The 22399-nt window shown below is 50.2% G+C and overlaps 1 protein-coding gene and 1 non-coding gene across 4 annotated transcripts in view; both read right to left on the reverse strand.

Moving 5' to 3' along the window:
* Positions 1-415: 415 nt before the first annotated feature.
* The window catches only part of KREMEN1 (kringle containing transmembrane protein 1), an 85920-nt gene continuing 63936 nt past the window's right edge, over positions 416-22399 (reverse strand). Inside the window, exons 6-10 of one of the 3 annotated variants that reach the window (XM_007975295.3) lie at positions 17996-18328; positions 17405-17614; positions 15871-15955; positions 14171-14327; positions 416-1629 (exon numbers count right to left, since the gene is read on the reverse strand). In XM_007975295.3, the coding sequence (XP_007973486.3) occupies positions 1489-1629; positions 14171-14327; positions 15871-15955; positions 17405-17614; positions 17996-18328 (926 nt within the window). In that variant the 3' untranslated portion in view covers positions 416-1488. Of the gene's footprint in view, positions 1630-9436; positions 14328-15870; positions 15956-17404; positions 17615-17995; positions 18329-22399 lie in introns of those variants that run through there. The other 2 variants (XM_038007650.2, XM_007975298.3) reach the window with 2 other exon arrangements.
* Positions 21913-22019, reverse strand: LOC119627500 (U6 spliceosomal RNA). Its single transcript, XR_005243686.1, has one exon. It is a non-coding gene; the product is annotated as a U6 spliceosomal RNA (small nuclear RNA).

Here is a 22399-nt window from a genome sequence, read left to right on the forward strand (position 1 = left end):
GCTCACTGCAACCTCTGCTCCCTGGGTTCAAGTGATTCTCCTGCCTCAGCCTCCCGAGTAGCTGGGATTACAAGCATGTGCCACCACGCCCAGATAATTTTTGTATTTTTAGTAGAGACAGGGTTTTGCCCTGTTGGCCAGGCTGATCTCAAACCCCTGACCTCAAGCGATCTACTTGCCTTGGTCTCTCAAAGTGCTGGGATTACAGGTGTGAGCCATAGCACCCAGCCTCCAAATTTTTAAGTAATCCACCTGCACTTTATTTTCAAACTTGCACATGTAATTCATGAATGTAAGAGACTCAAGCCACATATAAATATATCAAAAAAATGTGAAAATATAAGTGTCCTTACCTCCTCTTTTCGTTTTTTTTTTTTTTGGAGACAAGTTTTCACTCTGTTGCAGTGGCGTGATCATGACTCACCGCAGCCTAGAACTCCCATGCTCAAGTGATCCTCCCCCCTCAGCCTCCTGAGTAGCTAGGCCTACAGGCACGCACCACCATGCTTGGCTAATTTTCAAATTTTTTGTAGACCCTGGGTTTTGCTATGTTGCGCAGGCTGGTCTCAAACTCCTGGGCTCAAGAGGCCACTTACCTTGGCCTCCCAAAGTGCTGGGATTATAGGCATAAGCAACTGCCCCTGGCTTCCTCCTCTTTTCCTTCCTTTCTTTTCCAAAGGTGACCACGATAAGAGTTAGGCACAGACCTTGCAGGACTTTGCTGGTGCCTTTGTATACGCATACATATATTTCTCTCTCTCTTTTTAAAATTTGGCAAAAAAAAAATTACACTTATGCTTTGTTCTTTGACTTGATTTTTTCATGTAAGGTATTCTGATACAGTATATGTAGAGGCACTACATTAATTTGTTCTTTATTTTTTCATTGCCTTTGGAGATTATACACCACATTAATTTCAATGGTGACATAGGATTTCATAGTATGGAGGTAGAATAATTCATCTGATCACTTATCTAATGGAATGAGTCCTTTTTTTTTTTTTTTTTTTTGAGAGGGAGTCTTCCTCCTCGCCCAGGCTGGAGTGCAATGGCGCAATCTCGGCTCACTGCAAACTCCGCCTCCCGAGTTCATGCCATTCTCCTGCCTCAGGCTCCCAAGTAGCTGGGACTACAGGCACCCGCCACTACACCCGGCTAATTTTTTGTAGTTTTAGTAGAGACGGCCAGGATGGTCTCGATCTTCTGACCTCGTGATCCGCCCGTCTCGGCCTCCCAGAGTGCTGGGATTACAGGCGTGAGCCACCGCGCCCGGCCAGAATGAGTTCTTTAGAGGGCTTGGTGAGAGTGAGACCTGGGCTAATGTCCAGGTTTAGGGTCAGGAAACCTGTGACATTATTTTTTTCTTTTTTCTTTTCTTTTTTTGTTTTGAGATAGGGCTCTCGCTATTTTGCCCAGGCTGATTGTGAACTCCTGGGCTCAAGGCATCCATTCCCTCAGCCTCCAGAGTAGCTGGGATTACAGGCACACATCACCGCGCTGGGCAAAAGAATCCGTGTAACTGTAATGGAAGGGCTTGAGTGCAGTCGCGGTTCGGGGCGGGCCTTCTTCCGCAGATCTCCGGTCTTACCACGGGGCGGAGCTGGTGAGCAAGCCTGCGCCGGGATGGCTCCTGCAGGAAAGGCGAGGGCGACAGGAGGCGGCGGCTGGGGGCTTTGCCGCAGCGGGAGCCGGGCGGGCTGGCAGCTCCTTACCTCTGCCAGCTGGGCCAGGGGCCTTAGCCTATTTGTCCACCTGCAGCACTGGGGGAACTATGAGGACATTCAAATTCTGCATTCGTTCCCTTACCTGAAGCAACAGATAAGGAAATCCACCGCAGGCGGATTTTCACCCAACAGCTAGGTCCCTAAGAAAGTGAAGGTCAGTAGATACTTTTATTAAATGGGGTCACATATTGAAGGTCTTGGGGAAAACCAGCTACCTGAAAGAACCAAGTCAGGAATTATTTTCTAAGGAGGGAACTGCCCCTACTTTGTGCGTTGTAAACTTGGAGTTTGATAAATGGGGTTCTCAATCTGAAAGGCGGGCACATCTGAGGTCCCCCCTGCTCCTGGTGGTCCCCTTAGTTTACTGATAAAAATCGTTAAAATTTCTTGAGGACTCACAGGCCAGTCACTGAGTTAAATATTGTACTTTTCTTATTTCATTTAATCTTCTCGACAACCCTATGAGAAACTACTGCTGTATCTATTTTCTTTTTTTTCTTTTCTTTTTTTCTTTCTTTCTTTCTTTTTTTTTTTTTTTTTTCCGAGATGAAGTTTCACCCTGTTAGCCAGGCTAGAGTGCAATGGCGTGATCTCAGCTCACTGCAACCTCCTGCCTCCCAGGTTCAAGCGATTCTCCTGCCTCAGCCTCTGGAGTAGCTGGGTTTACAGGTGCCTGCCACCAGGCCAGGCTAATTTTTTTGTATCTTTAGTAGAGACGGGGTTTCAACACGTTGGCCAGGCTGGTCTCAAATTCCTGACCTCAGGTGATCCGCCCGCCTCAGCTTCCCAAAGTGCTGGGATTCCAGGTGTGAGCCACTGCGCCCAGCCTCTATCTATTTTCTAGATGAATAAATGGAGGTTATAAAGGAGCCAGGCATGGTGGCTCACGCCTGTAATCTCAGCACTTTGGGAGGCCAAGATGAGAGCCCAGGAGTTCAAGACCAGCCTGAGCAATATAGTGAGACCCTGTCTCTACAAGAATATTTTTTTTTTTTTTTTAAATCAGCTGGACATGGCAGCTCACGTCTGTGGTCCCAGCTACTCAGGAAGCTGAGATGGAAGGATTGTTCAAACCCAGGAGAGTGAGGCTGCAGTGAGCTATGATTGTGCTGTCAGAGGCAATGGAACCAGAGCGACTCCATCTTGAATAGGGGCTACTGAGTAAAATGAGGCTGAGACCAGCTGGGCTGCATTCTAAGGAAGTCAGACATTCTTAGTCACAGGATGAGATAGGAGGTCGGCAGGACTGGTTTCACAAGATACAGGTCACAAAGACCCCGCTGATCAAATGAGATGCAGTAAAGAAGCTGGACAAAACCCGCCAAAACCAACATGGCAATGAAAGTGACCTCTGGTTGTCCTCACTGGTCATTGTATGCTAATTATAATCCTTTAGCATGCGGAAAGACACTCCCCCTAGGGCCATGACAGTTTATGAATGCCACGGCAATATCTGGAAGTTACCCTGTATGATCTAAAAAGGGAAGGAACCTTCAGTTCCGGGAACTCCCCACCCCTTTCCCGGAAAACTCATGAATCATCTATCCCTTGTTTAGTATATAATCAAGAAATAACCATAAGTCTACTCATTCAAGCAGCCACGCCGCTGCTCTGCCTACGGAGTATCCTTCCTTTATTCCTTTACTTTCTTAATAGACTTGCTTTCACTTTACTGTCAGCTCACTCTTGAGTTCCTTCCTGCTTAAAGCCAGGAACCCATGTGGCCTCCCAGGCTGAATCCCAGTTTTGGAGTTTACCCTGTGACGGTGTCACTGCTCTCCAGCCTGGGCGACAGAGTGAGACCCTGTCTTTAGAGAGAGAAAAAAAGGAAAGGTTGTCCTTGGCAGGCAGTATGCCAGAGCCCCAAGAGTCAGCAGGAGAGGTGGGGGGACGTGGGGCGCAGGGAGGAGCTAGAGAAAGTTGAGCAGATTCTGTCTCCCGCTTTCGTAAGAGATTTGGGGGGCAGATTCCAGCCCAGTAAGTCAGCGCACAGAAGGGCAGGCCTCACCGGTCTCACAGGACTGAGAAGAGAGGCGAGTTTCTAAGAGACTGGAGGGCTCCCTACATGGGAAAGGGAAGTGATTTTAGCCGCGTTTGGCTGGGAATTCGGCTGATGGTTCCAACTCATGGGTATTAGCAAAGGGGAACAAGGAATTGCTGAGGGTGGCAAATTGGTTATAATTAAGAGAACCTGGGAGACGCAAAACAATGTGAAGGCCACCAGCTGTCCTGGATCTGGAGCCTCTGTCCTTGGAGCCACTTGCAGGGGGTTGGAGGGATGGCTCAGGAAACCAGCCGCCCTCCCCTACAGTGCAGACCATTCAGCAAAGACTGCGGGAGGATGGAGCCTCTCTGCCTGATATTCCCAGGGCCCAGGGGACTGCCCTTGCTCCTGGGCCTTCCTTCCTGCTTCACTGTCACCTTTTCTTCCTCCACAATTTACATGCCTTGTCTCTTAGGAAAGCAAACAGGCTTGGGAGTGGGCTCAAATCCTGACTCCTGTGCTTTTTTTTTTTTTTTTTTTTCCAGACAGAGTCTTGTTCTGTCTCCCTGGCTGGAGTGCAACAGCACAATCTCGGCTCACGGCAACCTCCACCTCCCCGGTTCAAGCGATTCTCCTGCCTCAGACACCCGAGTAGCTGGGATTACAGGCACGTGCTACCACACCTGGCTCATTTTTGTATTTTCAGTAGAGACAGGGTTTCACCACGTTGGCCAGGCTAGTCTCAAACTCCTGACCTCAAGTGATCCACCCACCTCAGCCTCCCAAAGTGCTGAAATTACAGGGGTGAGACATCATGCCTGGCCGGTTTTTACACTTTTTAATTTGGGGGGGAAAATCAAAAGAAAAGCATTTTGTAGCATTTTGTGACATGTGAATGTTATATACACTTCAGGTTTTGGTATCCGTGAAGTTTTATGGGAACACAACCGTGCCCATTTGTTTACATATTGTCTGTGGCTAATAACAAGGGGGGCTTGGTGGCCCCTCATCCCCCGCTCCTCGTGGAGCTGCCCAGATGCCTCCAGAGCTTGCTGGGGTCACTGAGGGTCCCAGTGACTGGCCTGTGGTTCTGGTCAAAGGATCTGAGACTGTATGGCCTGCAAAGTCTAAAACATTTAGTATTTAGCCTTTTACAGAAAATGTTTGTCAACCCCTGGCATAAGTGCCTGACAATAGGTGGTCAGTAAAATGTATCCTGTTATTCGTATTATTACTGTTACTGTTATCCCTTTTGGCCTCATTTTAACTTTCAAATAATCACACTCATGGCTTAATGGAGAGATTCTAAACCTGAGGTCCATGGAAGGGTTTCAGGGGGCAGGGAGTCTTTGGACCTCTGCAGTCTGGCAGATGGGGTCTTTTTTTGGGGGGAGAGGCTCCATCCAACCCCTGGTTCTCAAAGGGGTGTCAACAAATAGGTAAAAAAAAAAAAAAAAAAAAAAGTGTAGGTTTGATCCTTCCTTGACCCAGGCAAATCGATCCACACTTTCCCTGGGCTGTCTGAAGGCCACATCCTTGAAGATGAGCTATTTGGGGGCCCACCCACTGCCTGTGTTGGAGGGGCCTGCAGCTCAACAGGAATGAGGACCCACAGCTTTGGAGCCAGCGGTCCCAGGCTGAGTCCAAACCTTGGCGGCCCCTAGCTGAACCCCTTCTCTGACCCTCGGTTTCCTTGTCGGGTTGCTGCAAAGATTAATTTGGTAATGTCTGTTGGTCACTTGGCACAGTGTCTGGTACACAACAGGTACTGCAGAGATGGTAGTGATTACTAATCTTATTGTCCTTGCACATTCAAAAGTGCTCTCCTCAGTTCACTCAGACCCAGGAAAAGCTGCCCCTGTATTTGGCTGAATTTGAGGTCTGAATACCCCTTAAGGACCCTTAATCTTTATCTTTGGCACCAGCAAATAAGGCAAGTCCACTAAACATTCACGTGATCAATATGCAAAGAAGCATGACCCTCAGTGAAGTTTTTAAGAGTTCAGTGACCTCATTTGAACAGAGACAATGCTTTTAAGAGTGAAATAAACGGGATCTGCAGCTTCACTATTGCAAAAGCCCTGGCTGTTTCCGAGTGGTTGGTGTTTCTCCCAGAGAGGTTACTCTGAAGCTCAAGCTTGGGTCTACTTTCCCCCTAAAACGCTTCTTGTGGAGCCCCTTTTCCCAGCTCAGTCACCCAGAGCTAACAGGTTTATTCCAAAGCCCAGCAGCCACCACCGGGAGGGGACAGGGTGTCTTTGCAGACGGGCTGTCCTGGAGATGGGCGTCCTGCACAGACTGGTTCATGTTCAGCCCGGCAGGCACTGCCCGCCCCCAGTTGCTGGGCTTAGGCCCATTCAGCGGAGGCCTGGTGGCTCCAGACAACAGCTGGAGACCAGAAGTGAAGACTTCCAGCTACAAGCAAATGTTGCTGCTTCTTGAGGTTGAAATATTCTATCCCTAAAGTGTCCCTTTCAGCTGAGCAAAAACAATCCCCCATCGGGACCCGACCTCGCCACAGAGGAACAAAAGCTTCCCAGTTCTCCGAGTCCCAGAGACTGTCTGCAGTCTCAGGCACGCATGGCCCAGAGGGGAAAGAAGATGGTCATGTGACTTCCAAGCCTGGAGACAAGGTCACCCTTGTCCAGCCCTATTTCCCTTCATGGGAAGAAGAGCCTTTGACTGCCTGACAAAGGATGGGGCTGGTGCTGCCGTGGTGCTGGCTCCCGGGTGGATTCTCCAATGTCTGCGTTTCTCAGGTTCCGGAGAACACAGGACAAGGTCAGTGGTCCCCAGAGTCCACTCAAATGGGTGTGAGGGTCTCATCCTGGCTTCATTGTCTCATAATCCCAAAGTGGTTTTTTAGGTAGGACAGTTGCACATTCTGGCTGCATTTATTTATTTTTCTGTTGCAGCATAATTTGTCCCTAAGAAATTCACCAGCAAGGCCACCCCGTTTGTTTTCTACCAGCCATTTCCTGCCATTAAAAATATTTTCCTTCATGGAAGGAAAGAGCTTCTGGGAGACAGAAGGAAAGCCCGGTGAAGAGAAACAGTCAAGCGAAGCTCACCTTTAAAGGAGCCATCCCGGGCCGGGCGCAGTGGCTCACACCTGTAATCCCAGCACTTTGGGAGCTCGAGGCGGGCAGATCACCAGGTCAAGAGATCGAGACCATCCTGTCAACACGGTGAAACCCTGTCTCTACTAAAAATACAAAAATTAGTCGGGCATGGTGGCGGGCACCTGTAGTCCCAGCTAGTCAGGAGGCTGAGGCAGGAGAATCGCTTGAACCCAGGAGGCAGAGGTTGCAGTGAGTTGACATCGCACCACTGTACTCCAGCCTGGCAACAGAGCGAGACTCTATCTCAAAAAAAAAAAAAAAAAAGTGCCATTATGTTGCAACAGCCGCAACAGTGTTGGGGCTGGCTGCAGGGTGGAGGCAGAAGTTAGCCAGGGAGGGGACAGTGGTGAAGTGAAGGGCGTGGACTCTGTGTTGAGGCAATGCTTCCAAGGATTCTGATGTGGTAGGTCTGCGGTGGCGCCTAGGAACCTGCAGTTTAACAGAGCACGTAGGGATTCCCAGGCAAGTGGTCAAATGCATCCCACCGAGAGCCATGTCTGTGGTGGTAATATTCTTTAGCTGGACTGGCCTGTGCCCTCTTTTCTCAGAGAACCCTATCCTAGCAAAAACTGGCTAGATGAGGGAGACTTCACCTGGCCCAGCTGTCTCCTGAGAATCTGGGACTGGGACTCAAAGCCCCAACAGTCTATGTGTGCCGGTCAGGTTAGAATCTTTGCTCGCCAGGCTCAGTGACTCACGCCTGTAATCCCAGCACTTTGGGAGGCTGAGGCGGGTGGATCACCTGAGGTCAAGAGTTTCAGACCATCCTGGCCAACATGGTGAAACCCCATGTCTACTAAAAATACAAAAATTAGCTGGGTGTGGTGGCGGGCGCCTGTAATTCCAGCTACTCCGGGAGGCTGAGGCAGGAGAACCGCTTGAACCTGAGAGGCGGAGGTTGCAGTGAGCAGAGATTGCACCACCGTACTCCAGCCTGGGCGACGAGCAAAACTCCGTCTCAAAAAAAAAAAAAAAAAAAAAAAAGCTTTGTCCATAGGTTATTTGGCTTCCAGGGGAGTCTTTGTCTCCTGTCCTACCCCTGCCCACCCTGGTCCTGCCAGGTACTCCCTCACTGCCTCAGTGCATCCCAGGACACTGTCCCCTATAGCCTTCTGAGGGGTGGCCCCAACACTCACCCTGAGGATGCTGCCTGTGCCCATGTTCCCTTGGGTTGTGCAGAGCCCTGTGCTCCTTGGGGGGGCTCAGGCTGTCTCTCCAACGCCTGCCGGACAGCTCTGCCTCAGTGTCCCACAGGGACCACAGTGGATTTAGCCCAAAAGGAACTCATCAGGTTTCCTCTCACACCTGGCACCTTTTCCATTCCTTATGTCAAAGAATGGCCCCTCTCTCTGCTCAGGCACCCATGTCAGGTACCCGAGCACCATCCCAGACACCTCCTCATTCTTAACCCCCACCTCTATTCTAGAATGAAAGGAACATCTACCTTTGATGGAAAACATACTGCAGGTAATAATAATTCATACAGCCCAATGCCTCACAAAGGCAGGTACTGTAACTGTCTCCATTTGACAGGTGAGAAAACAGGTACACAGGGCCGTGTTCCTTGCCCCAGGTCACATAGTGAATAGTGGAACTGGGATGTGAGCCTGAGCTGCCCACCCCATGCACGTGCCCCTGCTCTGGCGATGCGGTCAGCGTCTCTCTCCACGGCACTGGCGTGGGGGCCCAGGCATGCCCTCAGCATCTCCTGGTTGGGCCTGTAGAGTCTCCTGACTGGTTTCCTTGCCCTCGGTCTTACCCTGCTCAGATCTGTTTTCCCAGACGCAAGGAGAAATGCTTTCTAAACTGGGAATCTGATGTCACTCCTCCGCTGAAACCCTTCAAAGGCTCCCTGTTTTACTCTCACTGGCCTCACAGAGGATGAATGGAGGAAACTGAATCCTGGAGGGCTGACTCCAGGGCTGTGCTCCCAGCTACGGTCCCCCACGGCCTCTCCATGCCTCAGCTGTCTCATCTGCCAAAGAGGGAAAGTGGTACCCACGGCAAAGAGTTGTAGGATGTGCACAGTGTCTGCCAGCAGAGTGCCTGGCACAGAGTGGGCAGCTCAGACATGGACCTTCTATTAGCTTCTTTCCTTCCTAAGAAGGAAAGGGTGGGGCAAGAAGTGCGTGGAGAGGAGGAACTGGTTGCTCTGAGAGGCAAAGTCAGTTCCACCTGGGATAATAATTACATAAGCACTTTAGATGCATTTTGTCAAAACATAACCTCCATAGCCTCCTGAGGAAGAGATTCCATTACCCTTTTCAGATGGGGAAGCTGAGGCTGAGGAGTCAAGGGACCAACTCCAGGCCAGCTCGAGCCCAGATTTCTCTGATGCAGAGCGCTGTGCTCTGCCCTGACCTTCCTTGGATGTGTGCTGCAGTGCAGTGGTTTTGAAGTACCTAATCTTTCCGATCTTACCAGCTGAAGGTCAGCTGTGGGTCAAAGCCGTGACAAGACTGGAAGAAATTTGGAGGCATTACTAGGAAAAAGCAACCAAAAGGTGAGGACTGGCACCCGAGGGAAGGTAAGAATCCCACCACAGACACCCTCCGTTTGTCCCACGGTCTCTGGGGAACTCCTGTAGAAATGACAGCGTAGGGCCCATCACTGTTTCTACAACAATGAGAATATTTATTTTTTCCAGAAAGTAAAAATAACATTTTTTCTCTTTTGTAAAAGTACCATTACATTCCATTTTCTTAAATAACAAAATCCTAAAAATATATATTAAATTGTATACAGTGCATCACACTTCATCTTATATTTTAAAATACATGATGTTTCTATTTTATTCTCAAAGTTGCATATTAAGAGCATATTTACAAATAAAGCCTTGTCATCCAAAGTCAAAATCCCTGCTGGAAGGTGAGTTTGGATGTGGGAAGGTCTTGACGTGCATGAGCCCCACGATGGCAGTTCCCGTGCAGGCGGGGAAGGGCCCTCCAGTCTTCGTGTCTAAAGACCCTTCCTTTCTGAAGCAGATTTCCCTCTGACTTTCCTCCACACCTCACTTCTGCCTCTGTACCCAACTCAGCAAGACGGAAGCCTGTGAGATGTGCCCACCAGGGGTCTGCAGTCAGAGGGTGAAGCCCTGTCACCCCTGAGCCATCCAGCCTGAGGGGAGACAGCTGTGGCTGGAAGGCTTGAAAAACACCCCACACCAGGGAAGCTAAGCTGAGACCTGGCCAGGAGGTAGAACAGTGAGGAAGGTAAACAAAGACACCAGAGGAAACAATCCAAACTCCCAAGGTAGGAACAAAAGCCGACATCAAACACCACATGGGAGATCTGAGACCTAACTGTGCCAGGTGGTGGAGGGGGGAGCTGCCCGGCCCCGTGGGAGACCTGGCCTGGCCTCAGCAGACCAGGCCAGGCAGGGTCTTGGAGGCCATCCGCATATAAGTGCTTGTGAAGAGTAAGTGTGCAGTGCCAGGATGCACTGGGGCTGGGTGATGGCCTGGCTGGGCTGCAGGCAGATCCTGAGCCTGGCCAGGAAGGGTCCTGCCTGGGCTGACAGTGGGGCATGTGGGTGGAGCCACACCCAGGCACTCCGGTGGGTTCTGCCTGAGGGCCAGGACAGCTGAACTTGCTAGTGCTTTGATCTCTGTGGGCTTCTGGCGGATTGGAGTCTTGAGCTGGAGCCCACTCTTCAGAAGTTAGAGCAGCCTGGTTTCCTCGCTCACGCCCAGAGAGGCCTCAAGCCTGTCCTGATGTGGGGGACAGGATGGGTGAAGGCACTCGGGTTCATTCCTACTCATTCTCTGCTTTGCAAACAACTGGACAAACGGGGAAGAACAAGGCACCGTGTGCCTCCCGCCTGCCTTCTCAGAAGGGCCAAGGACACTGAGAAACACTGCTAGAAACTAGGGGCCACAGCTGGCCAAGGCATAGTCACCATGGAGAGTGACAAGATCAGCTGGTGAGGGCTCTCCTGTTGGCATATGTACCAAGAAGGCAGGGCCTGGCGCCAGCGGGGAACAGGGTGAGGATAGCATGCAGGCCCAGTGCCCCCGCAGCCTCCTCCCACGCTCTGTCACCTCAGGAGAGGCTTTGGCCAGGGTGCTTTCAGAGCTCCGTCCACAGTGGTCCCCAAAGCCCCTCCCCTGCCTCTTCCACAGTCTTCTGCCATGCGTTCTGACGTTGACTCCCAGGGTTACCCTCTTCCCGCCACCTCCAACCCCCACTTTATCTCATCCAAGGAGTTTCCTCAAAGTTCAAGTTCAAGTGCCACCTCCTCCGTGCTCCTGGAAGCCCATGTCATCTCTTCTGGAACAGTTTCTTTCTCAGGTGTTTACTTAGCTGCAGTGGCCTTCTGTGGGGTGTTGCTGACTTTCTAAGTGGTTCTAACTGAGCCCATAGCCAGGCTGCGCAGGACCCAGCACCCATGGAGGCTTAGCCTGGGATGATTTACAGCCCTCCTGCCCCTACGCTGTCCTGAGCCAGGTTTGGGTTTCCCGGGGCTGCTCCACGGATTGTAAGTTGATCCTAGAGGCACTGGGCCATGCCAGGGCCAGGCAGGAGGAGAAGCGCTGGGGCATCCCCAGCACCTCCCAGGCCCTCCAAGGAAGTGCTGCCCCCACTGCAGGCTCCAACAGCACATTGGCCCAGGCATGGCCTCCCCTGACTGAGATGTGAGGAGGGCAAGGTGGGCATTTGGGCTGTAGGACACCCCAGAGGCCAGTGGTCAGTGTCAGCCCCAGGCAACTGAACAACTGCCCCCTGGCCGGGTGAACTCTTCCTGGGGCCACATGCCACATTCCCTTTGTGCTGCACATGGCTCTATTCACAGCACAGGGCCTGCTGGGATGACACACACATGACACTTGTGTTTGAGATTCCACAATCAGTGCGAATAGCTTGGAGGGGAGACTGCACGTGTCGATATGTTTCCAGCGGTCCTCCTGTGTGATGGGCCTCTTGGAGACAGAGGCCTGTGGACAGCTGCTCTTTCCAGATCAAAGCATGAAGCCTGCACCGAGCAGCTCTGTGCCCTCAGCTGGCCTCCCATGGGGCCTGGGGTGGCAGTCCTGACCCTGTCTGCCTGTGACACATTGCTCCATTTCCCTCCTCTGAAGGCCCCTTTGCCTGAAGCTCTGAGCACCTCTCCTGAACTCAGGCTGCCGAGTGTCACCTCTCCCTGCAGACACTTCCCGTGTGGCCCTCTTTCCTCCCAGGGGTGGCAGGTGCAGAGGTGTTGCCAGAACCTCAGTAGGAGCCCCAGCAGGCAGTGGCTCAGGGCTTGGGGGAGGTAGGCAAAGTGCTGCAAAGAGGAAACGCCAAGGCCAGAGGTGCAACAATCACCCAGGCCCCAGTGCCTTGGGGAGAGGCACGCTCTGACGAGGGCCTAGGCCTGGCCAGCAGAGGCACAGTCCGCTTTTCTCAGCTGCTGTTGACAAAGCCTGCTTTCAGATGGCAAGGACTTTTAAATTAGCGATGGCACTTACCTCCCAACCAGCAGCCACTACAGCTGCAGCTCTCAATCTTAGGAGGAGCTCCTTGGAGGAGCTCCAATTCCCAAACCCACCCTCTCCTCGCACCAATCTTTGCAGCCCACCTCCCTATCTAAGGGACAGGTTGACATGGGACTGGGGACAAGAGCCCTCTCCTTCCCCACTGAGACATTCCTAACCCCACATGGTCCCCACAGGAGGGGCAGAGAGCACGGATGGCTCTTGGGGTGTTTTTTATCTTTTAACACGGGGGATGCCAGAAGGAAGGACCACAGGCCCCATGTCTCATGTAGTGCTGCCTAAAGGCAAAAACACAAGATTGATACTCTCTGCTCTGAACTGAGAGTTAGCTGAGCCAATCATAGAGAGACCGAGGCCTGGCTCAGGTTCCATAGGACCATGAGCTGCTCAGGGGCAAGGCTGATAAATCCAATCCTGAGTGCCCATAAAAGCTTGCAGGAGAATTTGTTGCATGAGTAAATGAATGGTGTTTTTTGTTTATTTGTTTTTTGTTTTTTTTGAGACAGAGTCTCACTCTTGACGCCCAGGCTGGAGTGCAATGGTGCAATCTTGGCTCACTGCAACCTCCGCCTCCCGGGTTCAAGCTATTCTTGTGCCTCAGCCTTCTGAGTAGCTGGGATTACTACTCAGTGATCCCAGGTGGCTCCTACCACCATGCCTGGCCAATTTTTTTTTTTTTTTTTTTTTTTTTTTTGAGACAGAGTCTCGCTCTATCGTCCAGGCTGGAGTGCAGTGGTGCAATCTCGGCTCACTGCAAGCTTGGCCTCCCAGGTTCACGCCATTCTGCTGCAGCCTCCCAAGTAGCTGGGACTACAGGCACCCGCCACCAAGCCCGGCTAATTTTTTGTAGTTTTAGTAGAGACGGGGTTTCACTGTGTTAGCTATGATGGTCTCGATCTCCTGACCTCGTGATCCGCCCGCCTCGGCCTCCCAAAGTGCTGGGATTACAGGCGTGAGCCACCGCGCCCAGCCGCGCCTGGCTAATTTTTATACTTTTAGTAGAGATGGGGTTTCACCATATTGGCCAGGCTGGTCTCGAACTCCTGACCTTAGGTGATCTGCCCACCTCAGCCTCCCAAGGTGCCGGGATTACAGGCATAATCCTGTTGTGCCCGGCCGAATGGATGTTTTATATGACCAAAGCTCTTCAAGCTTTCCCTGCAGCTCCATGAGCTATGGAAAGAAGAATCTAGAAAGAAGCCCATGTGTAAAGTATCAGGTTTGATATAAATGGGGGTCACTAGATCTTATTCTCAGACCCTCCCAGGCTGGAGGAGGCCCATCCTAGTCCAGCATTTGGAGAGCAAAGTTGCCAGGGCAGCACAGACACCGCCCTCTTTACACCTCACTGATGTCCAGGAGTCCACGCTTGCATGGGACCAGACCAACTCCCAAGAATACCTGAGAGTTCTCCCTGTCTGGCCCTGTTCCAAGCCATAAAGACCAGGAGAAGAGCAGAAGCAAGAAAAATTCAATGTAACTAAACCTACCCACCACCTGACAGCCATCTAGAATGTACCTGAGCCCAGTGCCAGCCATGACCACCTCTGTCATTTCAGCCTCACTGTCCTGACACCTCCACTGCTAGCTAGATCAGAGAGAGAGATGCAGAGAGCGCTGGGCCCCAGGGCCTTGAGTCTCTCTCCTAAGTGAAACTGATGAAGCAGGAGGAATCCAGGCTGTGCCTGCCCTGGCAGCAGGGTGCCTCTTCCTAGTTTGTAGGAGGGTGCCCCCGAAGAGGCCGAGGCAGAGGGAGAGGCAGGGAAGAGTCTGTCAGAGAAGAACCACAGGAGGGGCTGACCCCAGCAGCCTTGAGCTCAAAGAGGGCCCTCGAATCCTAGGCACAGCAGGGTTTTTAGTCACTCACAAGAGGATTGCGGTCATCTTGTTGACTCTGACCCTTGAGTTTCTTCTTAAAGATGGAAATCGAAGTGGAAGGCTTGTAAAAAATGCTCCAGATTTCCCCCGAAGTCCCTGGTTGATGACAATCCCTAAGGTCCCCTGAAGCAGGAACACGATGGGATCTGTCAAGCAGATAAATAATTTTTCCAATAGATTAGAACAAAGCACTCCAAACAACCTACCATCTCATGAGATACTGTATGTAGGAAATGGGGTGGGGCAAGGTCTGGGAAGGACCTCACAGCCACCTCTAAAGAACTGAAGGACTAGTGTGCAGCTGAAATGAGGCCAAGTGCAGCAGGGCAGCGTCCGCATCAGAATAACAAAGAACTTTCTAACTAGCGGAATTCTTCGAATCTGGAAAAGCCCAGCCTGAGAGAATATGAATTTTCAAATTCTTTTATTTTAAATAAAAGAACTATCTTCAAATGCCATTTACCTGGAAGCCCACTTAGCTAAAACAAGATAAATGCAAAACTTCTCTGCTTCAAGCAGAGATCCGTCTAGCCTCCGGTGCTGCCCCAGACTCTGTTCGGTCCCGGCAGCTGCCTGGCAGGGAAGCTGCAGCTGATGTCAGAGGAGAGTTAGGCATGCACTTTAAGGCCTCAGCCATGCTGTCAGATGCTGGATGCTATAGGAAGCATCGGGCTTTCTTGCTGCCACAGGGGATGTGGTCAGGACTGAGCCTGAGAGGCTTCCCCAGAACATGTGAATTGTGACTTTAAAACACACAGACACACATACACACACAGACACACACACAGACACACACACACGCAGACACAGACACACAGACACACACACACGAGGACATTATTTCCACTGAAAAATTTCAAGTGTAGGGTGGAGGTGTCTATGTAAAGTGGTTCCAATGTGGCCAAAGGCAGCCTTCACAAGGCAATAGAAGAGCTCGCATTGAATGTATAAGAAGTCTGTAGCACAGGGCAAGTGAGATGGTCAGGAAAAAGACAGCTTTTAGTGGACATACATACATTTTCAGGGAGGCTGTGAAATGAGAAGAACCTCGACTAGAAACCACCGGAAAGACAGAGTAGGGGTCTAGGAAAAATTAGAACAAGCTCCCCTCTAAGTACACAAACATCAGTAGCATGAACAATTGCCCCTTTCCTGGAAGGTACAACTGTTAGACTTGAGTAGCAACATAAGGGAAGGAAATATATTTTCCCCCAAATTGGTCAGAATTGAATGATAAAGCTTCCATAAGTTTCTTCAATAACTGTTTTAAAATAACTACTAAGCAATAGTGAATAAAATGTGAGAATTCTCTTCCTAAGGCTGTTTCTCAATTTCTAGAAGGCATCAGGAAGTATGCACCGCATCATCCTAGCTATCTTCAATCCTGCATAAAGATCTCCGTAAGGGACTAGCACATTTGCTTTTTAAGCCAGGAATGTTGCAATCCTCCTTGAAATTGTATGCTTTGGACACAGCAAACAAAATCCCTCAAACCTTAATGAGATTTGTCCAGTTGTACATTTCACTCTACAGAGAAGGGGGAATGTCTGCTGCCTTCCATTCCCTAGGACTGAGGGCCTTGGAATCATCTGCTGATTCTACAGTTGTACCCAGACAAATGAAGCATCATAGAAAACAAACTCTGAGCCTTCCCTTTCCTGGAATCGGGCAGCTCCCTCTCGTACTCACTTGAATGTGACGTGCAGAAGTATCTTTGCTACAATGGCTGTGACTGTGAGGATGAGGAGAGTTGCCAGACCATAGACTGTCCATCCTGCAAATGCAAAAGATAGAGCTTTACTAGGCTTGTTTGTGGCTGGTTTCCGAAAGGAAGTCGGCTAGAATACCCAAGTGAGTAAGTCTGACTGAGGGGCTCCCTGCAGGCCGATGTGGGAGGGCAGCCAGCAAACCCAGCCTCAGGAGCAGCTGAGACCCAGGCTAAGCATGGGGCCCCAGGTGTTCTGAATACTTCCCTTTGTTCCACAAGTCACTCTCAGGGAGAGGCAGGCAGGATGATCCAAAGTCTACTGGACTCAGAATCTAAAGGGATGATATGCATTTTGTCTCTGCCACTGGGACCACTGTGCAACCACAGATGGAGTTATGTAAACTCTTTGGGCCTCAGTTTCCTCATCCGAGGAATGAGATGTGGCCTATGAGATGCTACTGAGATCCATAGCCAAATGACACACAGGAAGTGCTGGACAGGCCCTTCTCCCTGACCTTCTATGGTGGGTCCTGCAGGGGCCCCGGGCAGTTGGAAAGCCTCCAGGCTAGGTCACTACTGAGGGTACTTTCCAGTTCTACCAGCTCATAAAAGCATCACTTCCTTGGCTCACGGCATCCTCAAGCTCCTGGGCTCAAGCAATTCTTCTGCCTCAGCCTCCCGAGTAGCTGAGACTATAGGCATGTGCCACTATACCCAGTTAATTTTTCTATTCTATTCTTTTCTTTTTGAGACAGGGTCTCATTCTGTCACCCAGGTTGGAGTGTAATGGTGCAATCATAGCTCACTGCATTCTTGAACCCCTGGGCTCAAGCCATCCTCCCACCTCAGCCTCCTAAGTAGCTGGGACCACAAGCGTGCACCACCACACCCAGATAATTTTTTTATTTTTTGTAGAGAAAGGGTCTCCCTATGTTGCTCAGGCTAGTCTCAAACTCCTGGCCTCAAGCCATCCTCCTGCCTCAGCCTCCCAAAGTGCTGGGATTACAGGCGTGAGCCACTGCACCTGGTCCTGCATGACTTTTCTTCATAGCTCTTATAATTATCTCATTTTTATTTTGCTTTCTGTCTTTCTCTTCTCATTTATATGTCACAGAAGGGCAGGGATTGTGTTTGGTTCACTGTATAATCCAGTACCTAGCACAGTGCCTGGCACCACTGAAGCACTTATATATCTTTTGAATGAATGAGTCAGTGAGTGAATGAATGGAGTTCTTGGAAATGCCAATAAATTTAGGGAGTTTCAATGTGGGGCTCTAGAAAGATAATCTTAACGTGGGAAAATACAGGATTAGCTGATTAGTCACAATGCACAAAAGGCATACTTGCCTAATCTTTGGAGGTGAGTACTTTTCCCTCAGGACTAAGGAACCAATTAATAAGAAAATTTCCCTCAAAAGCCAGGACAGACTATAGGTCACAGAGTCAATATCCCAACCTGCCTCTGAATAAGAAACACCCAAGTGCTTTTGTCTTTATAACTGTCAAGAGCGCTACCTTCAACTCTGTGGCTTCCAGCCCCCATGGGTGGCGCCCAGGAATTGCTACCTGGGACAGTCTGAGGTGGGTGGCTGGGGCTGGTGGTGATGACATAGAGGACTTTGGAGGACCGGGCAGCGCTGACACTGAGGTTGGCCTGCTCTGTGATCACCTCGGCCACTGTCTGGTTGACAGCGGGCCTCTCCTGTGGCAGTTCTTCCTTGACAGCTAGAAGAGAAAAAGCAATTAACTGGGGCCAGGGCTATGGAGACTCAGAGCTGAGCGGGGGGAGAGCACGAGTTAAGAAGAACAAGCCTTCTGCTCTATTCAATTCTGGTGCAGTTCCTTCCATGGGCGGGTCCCTGTCATTAGACCTACTAAAATAGCCACACTGACAGGTTTTCACCTCTTTTCTGTCTCATGAAATATAAATGAGTTATGAAATGGGGGTCGGGAAGGAGCCACAGCCTCGGGATGATCTGCAAGTTGAGTCAGTAGTTCCTGAGTCCCAATCCGCCCCGCAAGAACTGCCCAAGTCACAAGGGTAAAGAAGAGAAGCCCGAGGCACATGGGCCCTAAAGAGCCCCCAAGGAGGCAAGGATGTCTCACCTTGGTATAAAACAGCAAATCCCTGGGCCTGATTGATGCGATCAGAGAAGAAATACAAGATGACGAAGTCCAGAGAGACGTTGAAGGACAGAGGTGGGCGGTTCCTCCCGTGGAAGCGGGCTAGGACACGGTGGGTGTAGCCATCTAGAAGCTCCACCATGTCCGCCGAGTCCCTGATGTCAAATAGGGGGAAGCTGAAGTGGATGCGGGAGGCCCCCGGAACCCGGATGGTCCAGTAGCAGACCCTCCCCGTGGCATAGGTGTCGGGAAAGTCAGGGGAATAGACCACAGAAGACATGGCTGAGTAGTTCCCACCGCAGGCGCCGACGAGAGCTGTAGGAGAGAAAAAGACACCATGCCCTCAGTCTGGGCCTCTGCCACAGGCACGCTTCCAACACCAAGGCTCTAAAGGCTTCCTAACGAGCAGGATCCCATTTAGGACATTGTTTCTATCTGTAAAACCAGACAGTCTTATGTTTCAGGATCGAGTCACAGAATGAATCGCTGAGACTCTGGACAAATGACTGTGGAGATGTTTTTCCCCCCAGAGACCTTAGAATTAGCACACAGCACAGTGGTGTGGCCTAGGTTGGGGCTGGGCTGGAGTCAGAGAGTCTGGACTTGGGACTGGCAGGGCCAAGTGATGGCAGGGGCCGCACGTCACTCGCGGGCGTCTTGCTTCTCTCAGTTTCAAGGCTGGAGAGAGCACCACCTGCTCCTGTATCACAGGAATGTGCGACGGCACATGAGACAAAGCACACAAACCGCTGGGGCCTCTCTGCAGGGGAGCCACCCGATGAGGTAAAGTCGTCACAAGAGAAGGGCTTTACAGTTGCTCGTGTGTCCCCAGTATCCTTGCAACGCTCCCATGAGGGACCATGTTTTCAAGCAGAGAAACTGAGGCACAAGAAATGACTTTCTGCAGTGAGGAAACACGCTAGATTCTAAGCACTCTGTACTGAGCACATTTGATTTCTCTGGACTCCTATTTTTGATAGGCAGGTCCTAGAAAGGGGATGCAGTGGTTTCCTGTCTTACATGGTGAAATGTAAACAAGATCTTAGAACTGAAACTCCTTGGGAGGGAGTGTAGGGCTAGGAATTTTTTTTTTTAAAGACGGAGTCTCGCTCTGTCACCCAGGCTGGAGTGCAGTGGCGTGATCTCGGGTCACTGCAAGCTCCGCCTCCTGGGTTCATGCCATTCTTCTGCCTCAGCCTCCCAAGTAGCTGGGACTACAGGTGTCCACTACCAGGCCAGCTAATTTTGTTTTTGTATTTTTAGTAGAGACAGAGTTTTACCATGTTAGCCAGGATGGTCTCGATCTCCTGACCTCGTGATCCGCCCGCCTCAGCCTCCCAAAGTGCTGGGATTACAGGCATGAGCCACCGTGCCCAGTCAGGGCTAGGATTTAAAAAGCAGGCTTTGGGGGAGTTCTGGTTCCCTTTAGGATGTAGAAAACAACAAGCAGCCCGGGTGCAGTGGCTCATGCCTGTAATCCCAGCACTTTGGGAGGCCGAGGCAGGTGGATCACCTGAGGTCAGGAGTTAAAGATCAGCCTGATCAATATGGTGAAACTCCGTCTCTACTAAAAATACAAAAATTAGCTGAGTTTGGTGGTGTGTGACTATAGTCGCAGCTACTAGGGAGGCCGAGACAGGAGAATTGCTTGAATCTGGGAGGCGGAGGTTGCAGTGAGCTGAGATTGAGCCACTGCACTCCAGCCTGGGCAACAGAGCAAGACTCCATCTCAAAACAACAACAACAACAACAACAACAACAACAAGCAAATGCTGCTTCCATCCTAACAATGAGAAAAAGCTTAAAATTCAGCTGAGGTCTCATGACAACCAGGGGAACTTAATTCTACAAAGTCAAAGCCCCACCAAGGAGAGTCAGGCCACACAAATAGTTTCATCTTTGAGAGAACACAGGAGGAAGAGGTGACTGCCAGAGAAGTAACAAGAAAGCACTAAAATCTTAACAAACTCTTTTTTTTTTTTTTTTTTTTTTTTTTTGAGACGGAGTCTTGCTCTGTCGCCCGGGCTGGAGTGCAGTGGCCGGATCTCAGCTCACTGCAAGCTCCGCCTCCCGGGTTTACGCCATTCTCCTGCCTCAGCCTCCCGAGTAGCTGGGACTACAGGCGCCCGCCACCTCGCCCGGCTAGTTTTTTGTTTTTTTTTTTTTTAGTAGAGACGGGGTTTCACCGTGTTAGCCAGGATGGTCTCGATCTCCTGACCTCGTGATCCGCCCGTCTCGGCCTCCCAAAGTGCTGGGATTACAGGCTTGAGCCACCGCGCCCGGCCAACAAACTCTTAAAGGCTGAGAGTGGGCTAGTGTCTTAGCTTAGGGCAACTGGGCATCCCAGACACAATGGGCATTTTGCCCCCACTTGCGAGCTTTTCTGCACAGACCTCTACTCAGTGCTTTCACAAGTGACTTAGGTTGGCCAGCAGACCATAGTCCCCCTGAGTGGCACAAGTGTGCAGGAGGTGACAGGCTGCCACTGGGGGACAGGCATGAAATACTGCCCACTTCCTTCTCTTTGCACTTGCAGGAGGGGACTCTCCTCTCTAAGAAAGGAAAAGCCTTCGGCCGCTGGGAGAGGGGAAGCAAATCCTGTTACTCCCAGGGCCACTGAAAACGGGCAGAGGCAAAATCTGTTTGCCTCTGGGGGAGGGAGTAGATCTGATTTGACTAGAAAAGTCTATACCAAACACCATTTCACAAACCCAAATTTCAGTCTCCTTGAAATTCTCCTTCCTGTCAAAGTAACCAGGTGAAGATCCACTGCTTCTGGGGGAAGAGCAGAAGCAAAAGCCATTGGTCCCTGGTTGCCTTGAGCCCTCTTAAGCCCAGGATCCTGCAGCCAATGCAAAGCAGAGCTCTACTACTCCTGGAGGGAAGGGAAGAAATTATCTTTCCCAAGATCCACCACAGATGCAAGCAGTGTTTGGCTGCCAGGGAGAGAAGAAGGGTGTGGGAATGCTGAAAAGACCTCAGGCCGGTGGCCTTTTCACATCCTGTCTAAGACTGAGGACAGGGCAGGAGAACCAAGAACCACTCCCATGACCTCATCATGAGTAGAGCCAGGTAACAAGCAGCCATAGCCTACCACTGAGGGAGGGAAAGAGGATGGAAAAAGAGCCCATCTGCGGCACAGGCATGTAGGAACTCCTCAAAGCTGAGGATGGAACAGGACTACTGAGGAAAACTCATGGATACCCTAGGCTCCACACTAAGCACAAGCTGATAGCAACCCATTGCTGGAGGAGTTTAAAGCCTGATGTGCATTGAGGGTAGTGAGAGAAACAACCCAGCTCAACTTCTGACAGACTGGCTCAGTCCCTACACTATGCAGATCTGCCCAGGTGTAAACACTATCTCAGCCTCTTCTATACATAGTATATGGCATTCAATAAAAAATTACAACCCACATATAAAAGCAAGGGTGGCAGGGGTGAAAGACATGGTTAAGAGATAAAACAATCTACAGAACTAGACTCAGTGATGACCCAGATGCTAGAACTATCAGACAGAGACTACACGATGAATACAGTAAATAATCTACTGGAAGTGAGGCATGGTGGCTTATGCCTGTAATCCCAACACTATGAGAGGCCAAGGGAGGAGGATCTCTCGAGGCTAGGAGTTAAAAACCAGCCTGAGGAACACAGTGAGACCCCATCTCTACAAAAATTTTAAAATTAGCCAGGCATGGTGGTGTGTGCCTGTAGTCCCAGCTACTCAGGATTCTGAAGCAGAAGGACCACTTGAGCCCAGGAGGTCAAGACTGCAGAGAGCTATGATTGCACCATTGTACTCCAGCCTGGGTGGCAGAGTGAGACCTTGTCTCTTAAAAAAAATAAAAATAAAAATAAAACTACTGGAAATAAAACAATATGAGAGATGCATTTTTTAAAATTATAGAATGCGTCATGAATCTGCATGTCATCCTTGCACAGGGGCCATGCTAATCTACTCTGTTTTTTTCCAATTTTAGTATATATGCTGCTGAGGCAAGCACTGAAGAATTCCTTTGATAGGCTTATCAGGAGACTAGACACAGCTGAAGAAAGAATCAATAAACTTGAAGACAGGTCAATAGAAATTATCCCCAAATGAAACAAAGGGGAAAACAAAGAGAACAGAGCACCCAACAGCTGTAGGACAATATCAAATGGTCTAACGTAAGTGTAACTGGAATGCCAAAAGAAGAAAAAAAGAATATAGAAGAAATGTTTGAAGAGATAATGGTGAAAAATGTTCCAAAATCAATAAAAGGTGACAAACTACAGATCCAAGAATCTCAGCAAACCCAAGCAAACAAACAAAAAATTAAAAACAAAAACAAAAGCAAAACAAAAAACAAAACAAAAAAACAAACCAACACACAAAGAAGACACA

Source organism: Chlorocebus sabaeus, chromosome 19, assembly GCF_047675955.1.
Source record: "Chlorocebus sabaeus isolate Y175 chromosome 19, mChlSab1.0.hap1, whole genome shotgun sequence".
NCBI classification, from domain to species: Eukaryota; Metazoa; Chordata; class Mammalia; order Primates; family Cercopithecidae; genus Chlorocebus; species Chlorocebus sabaeus.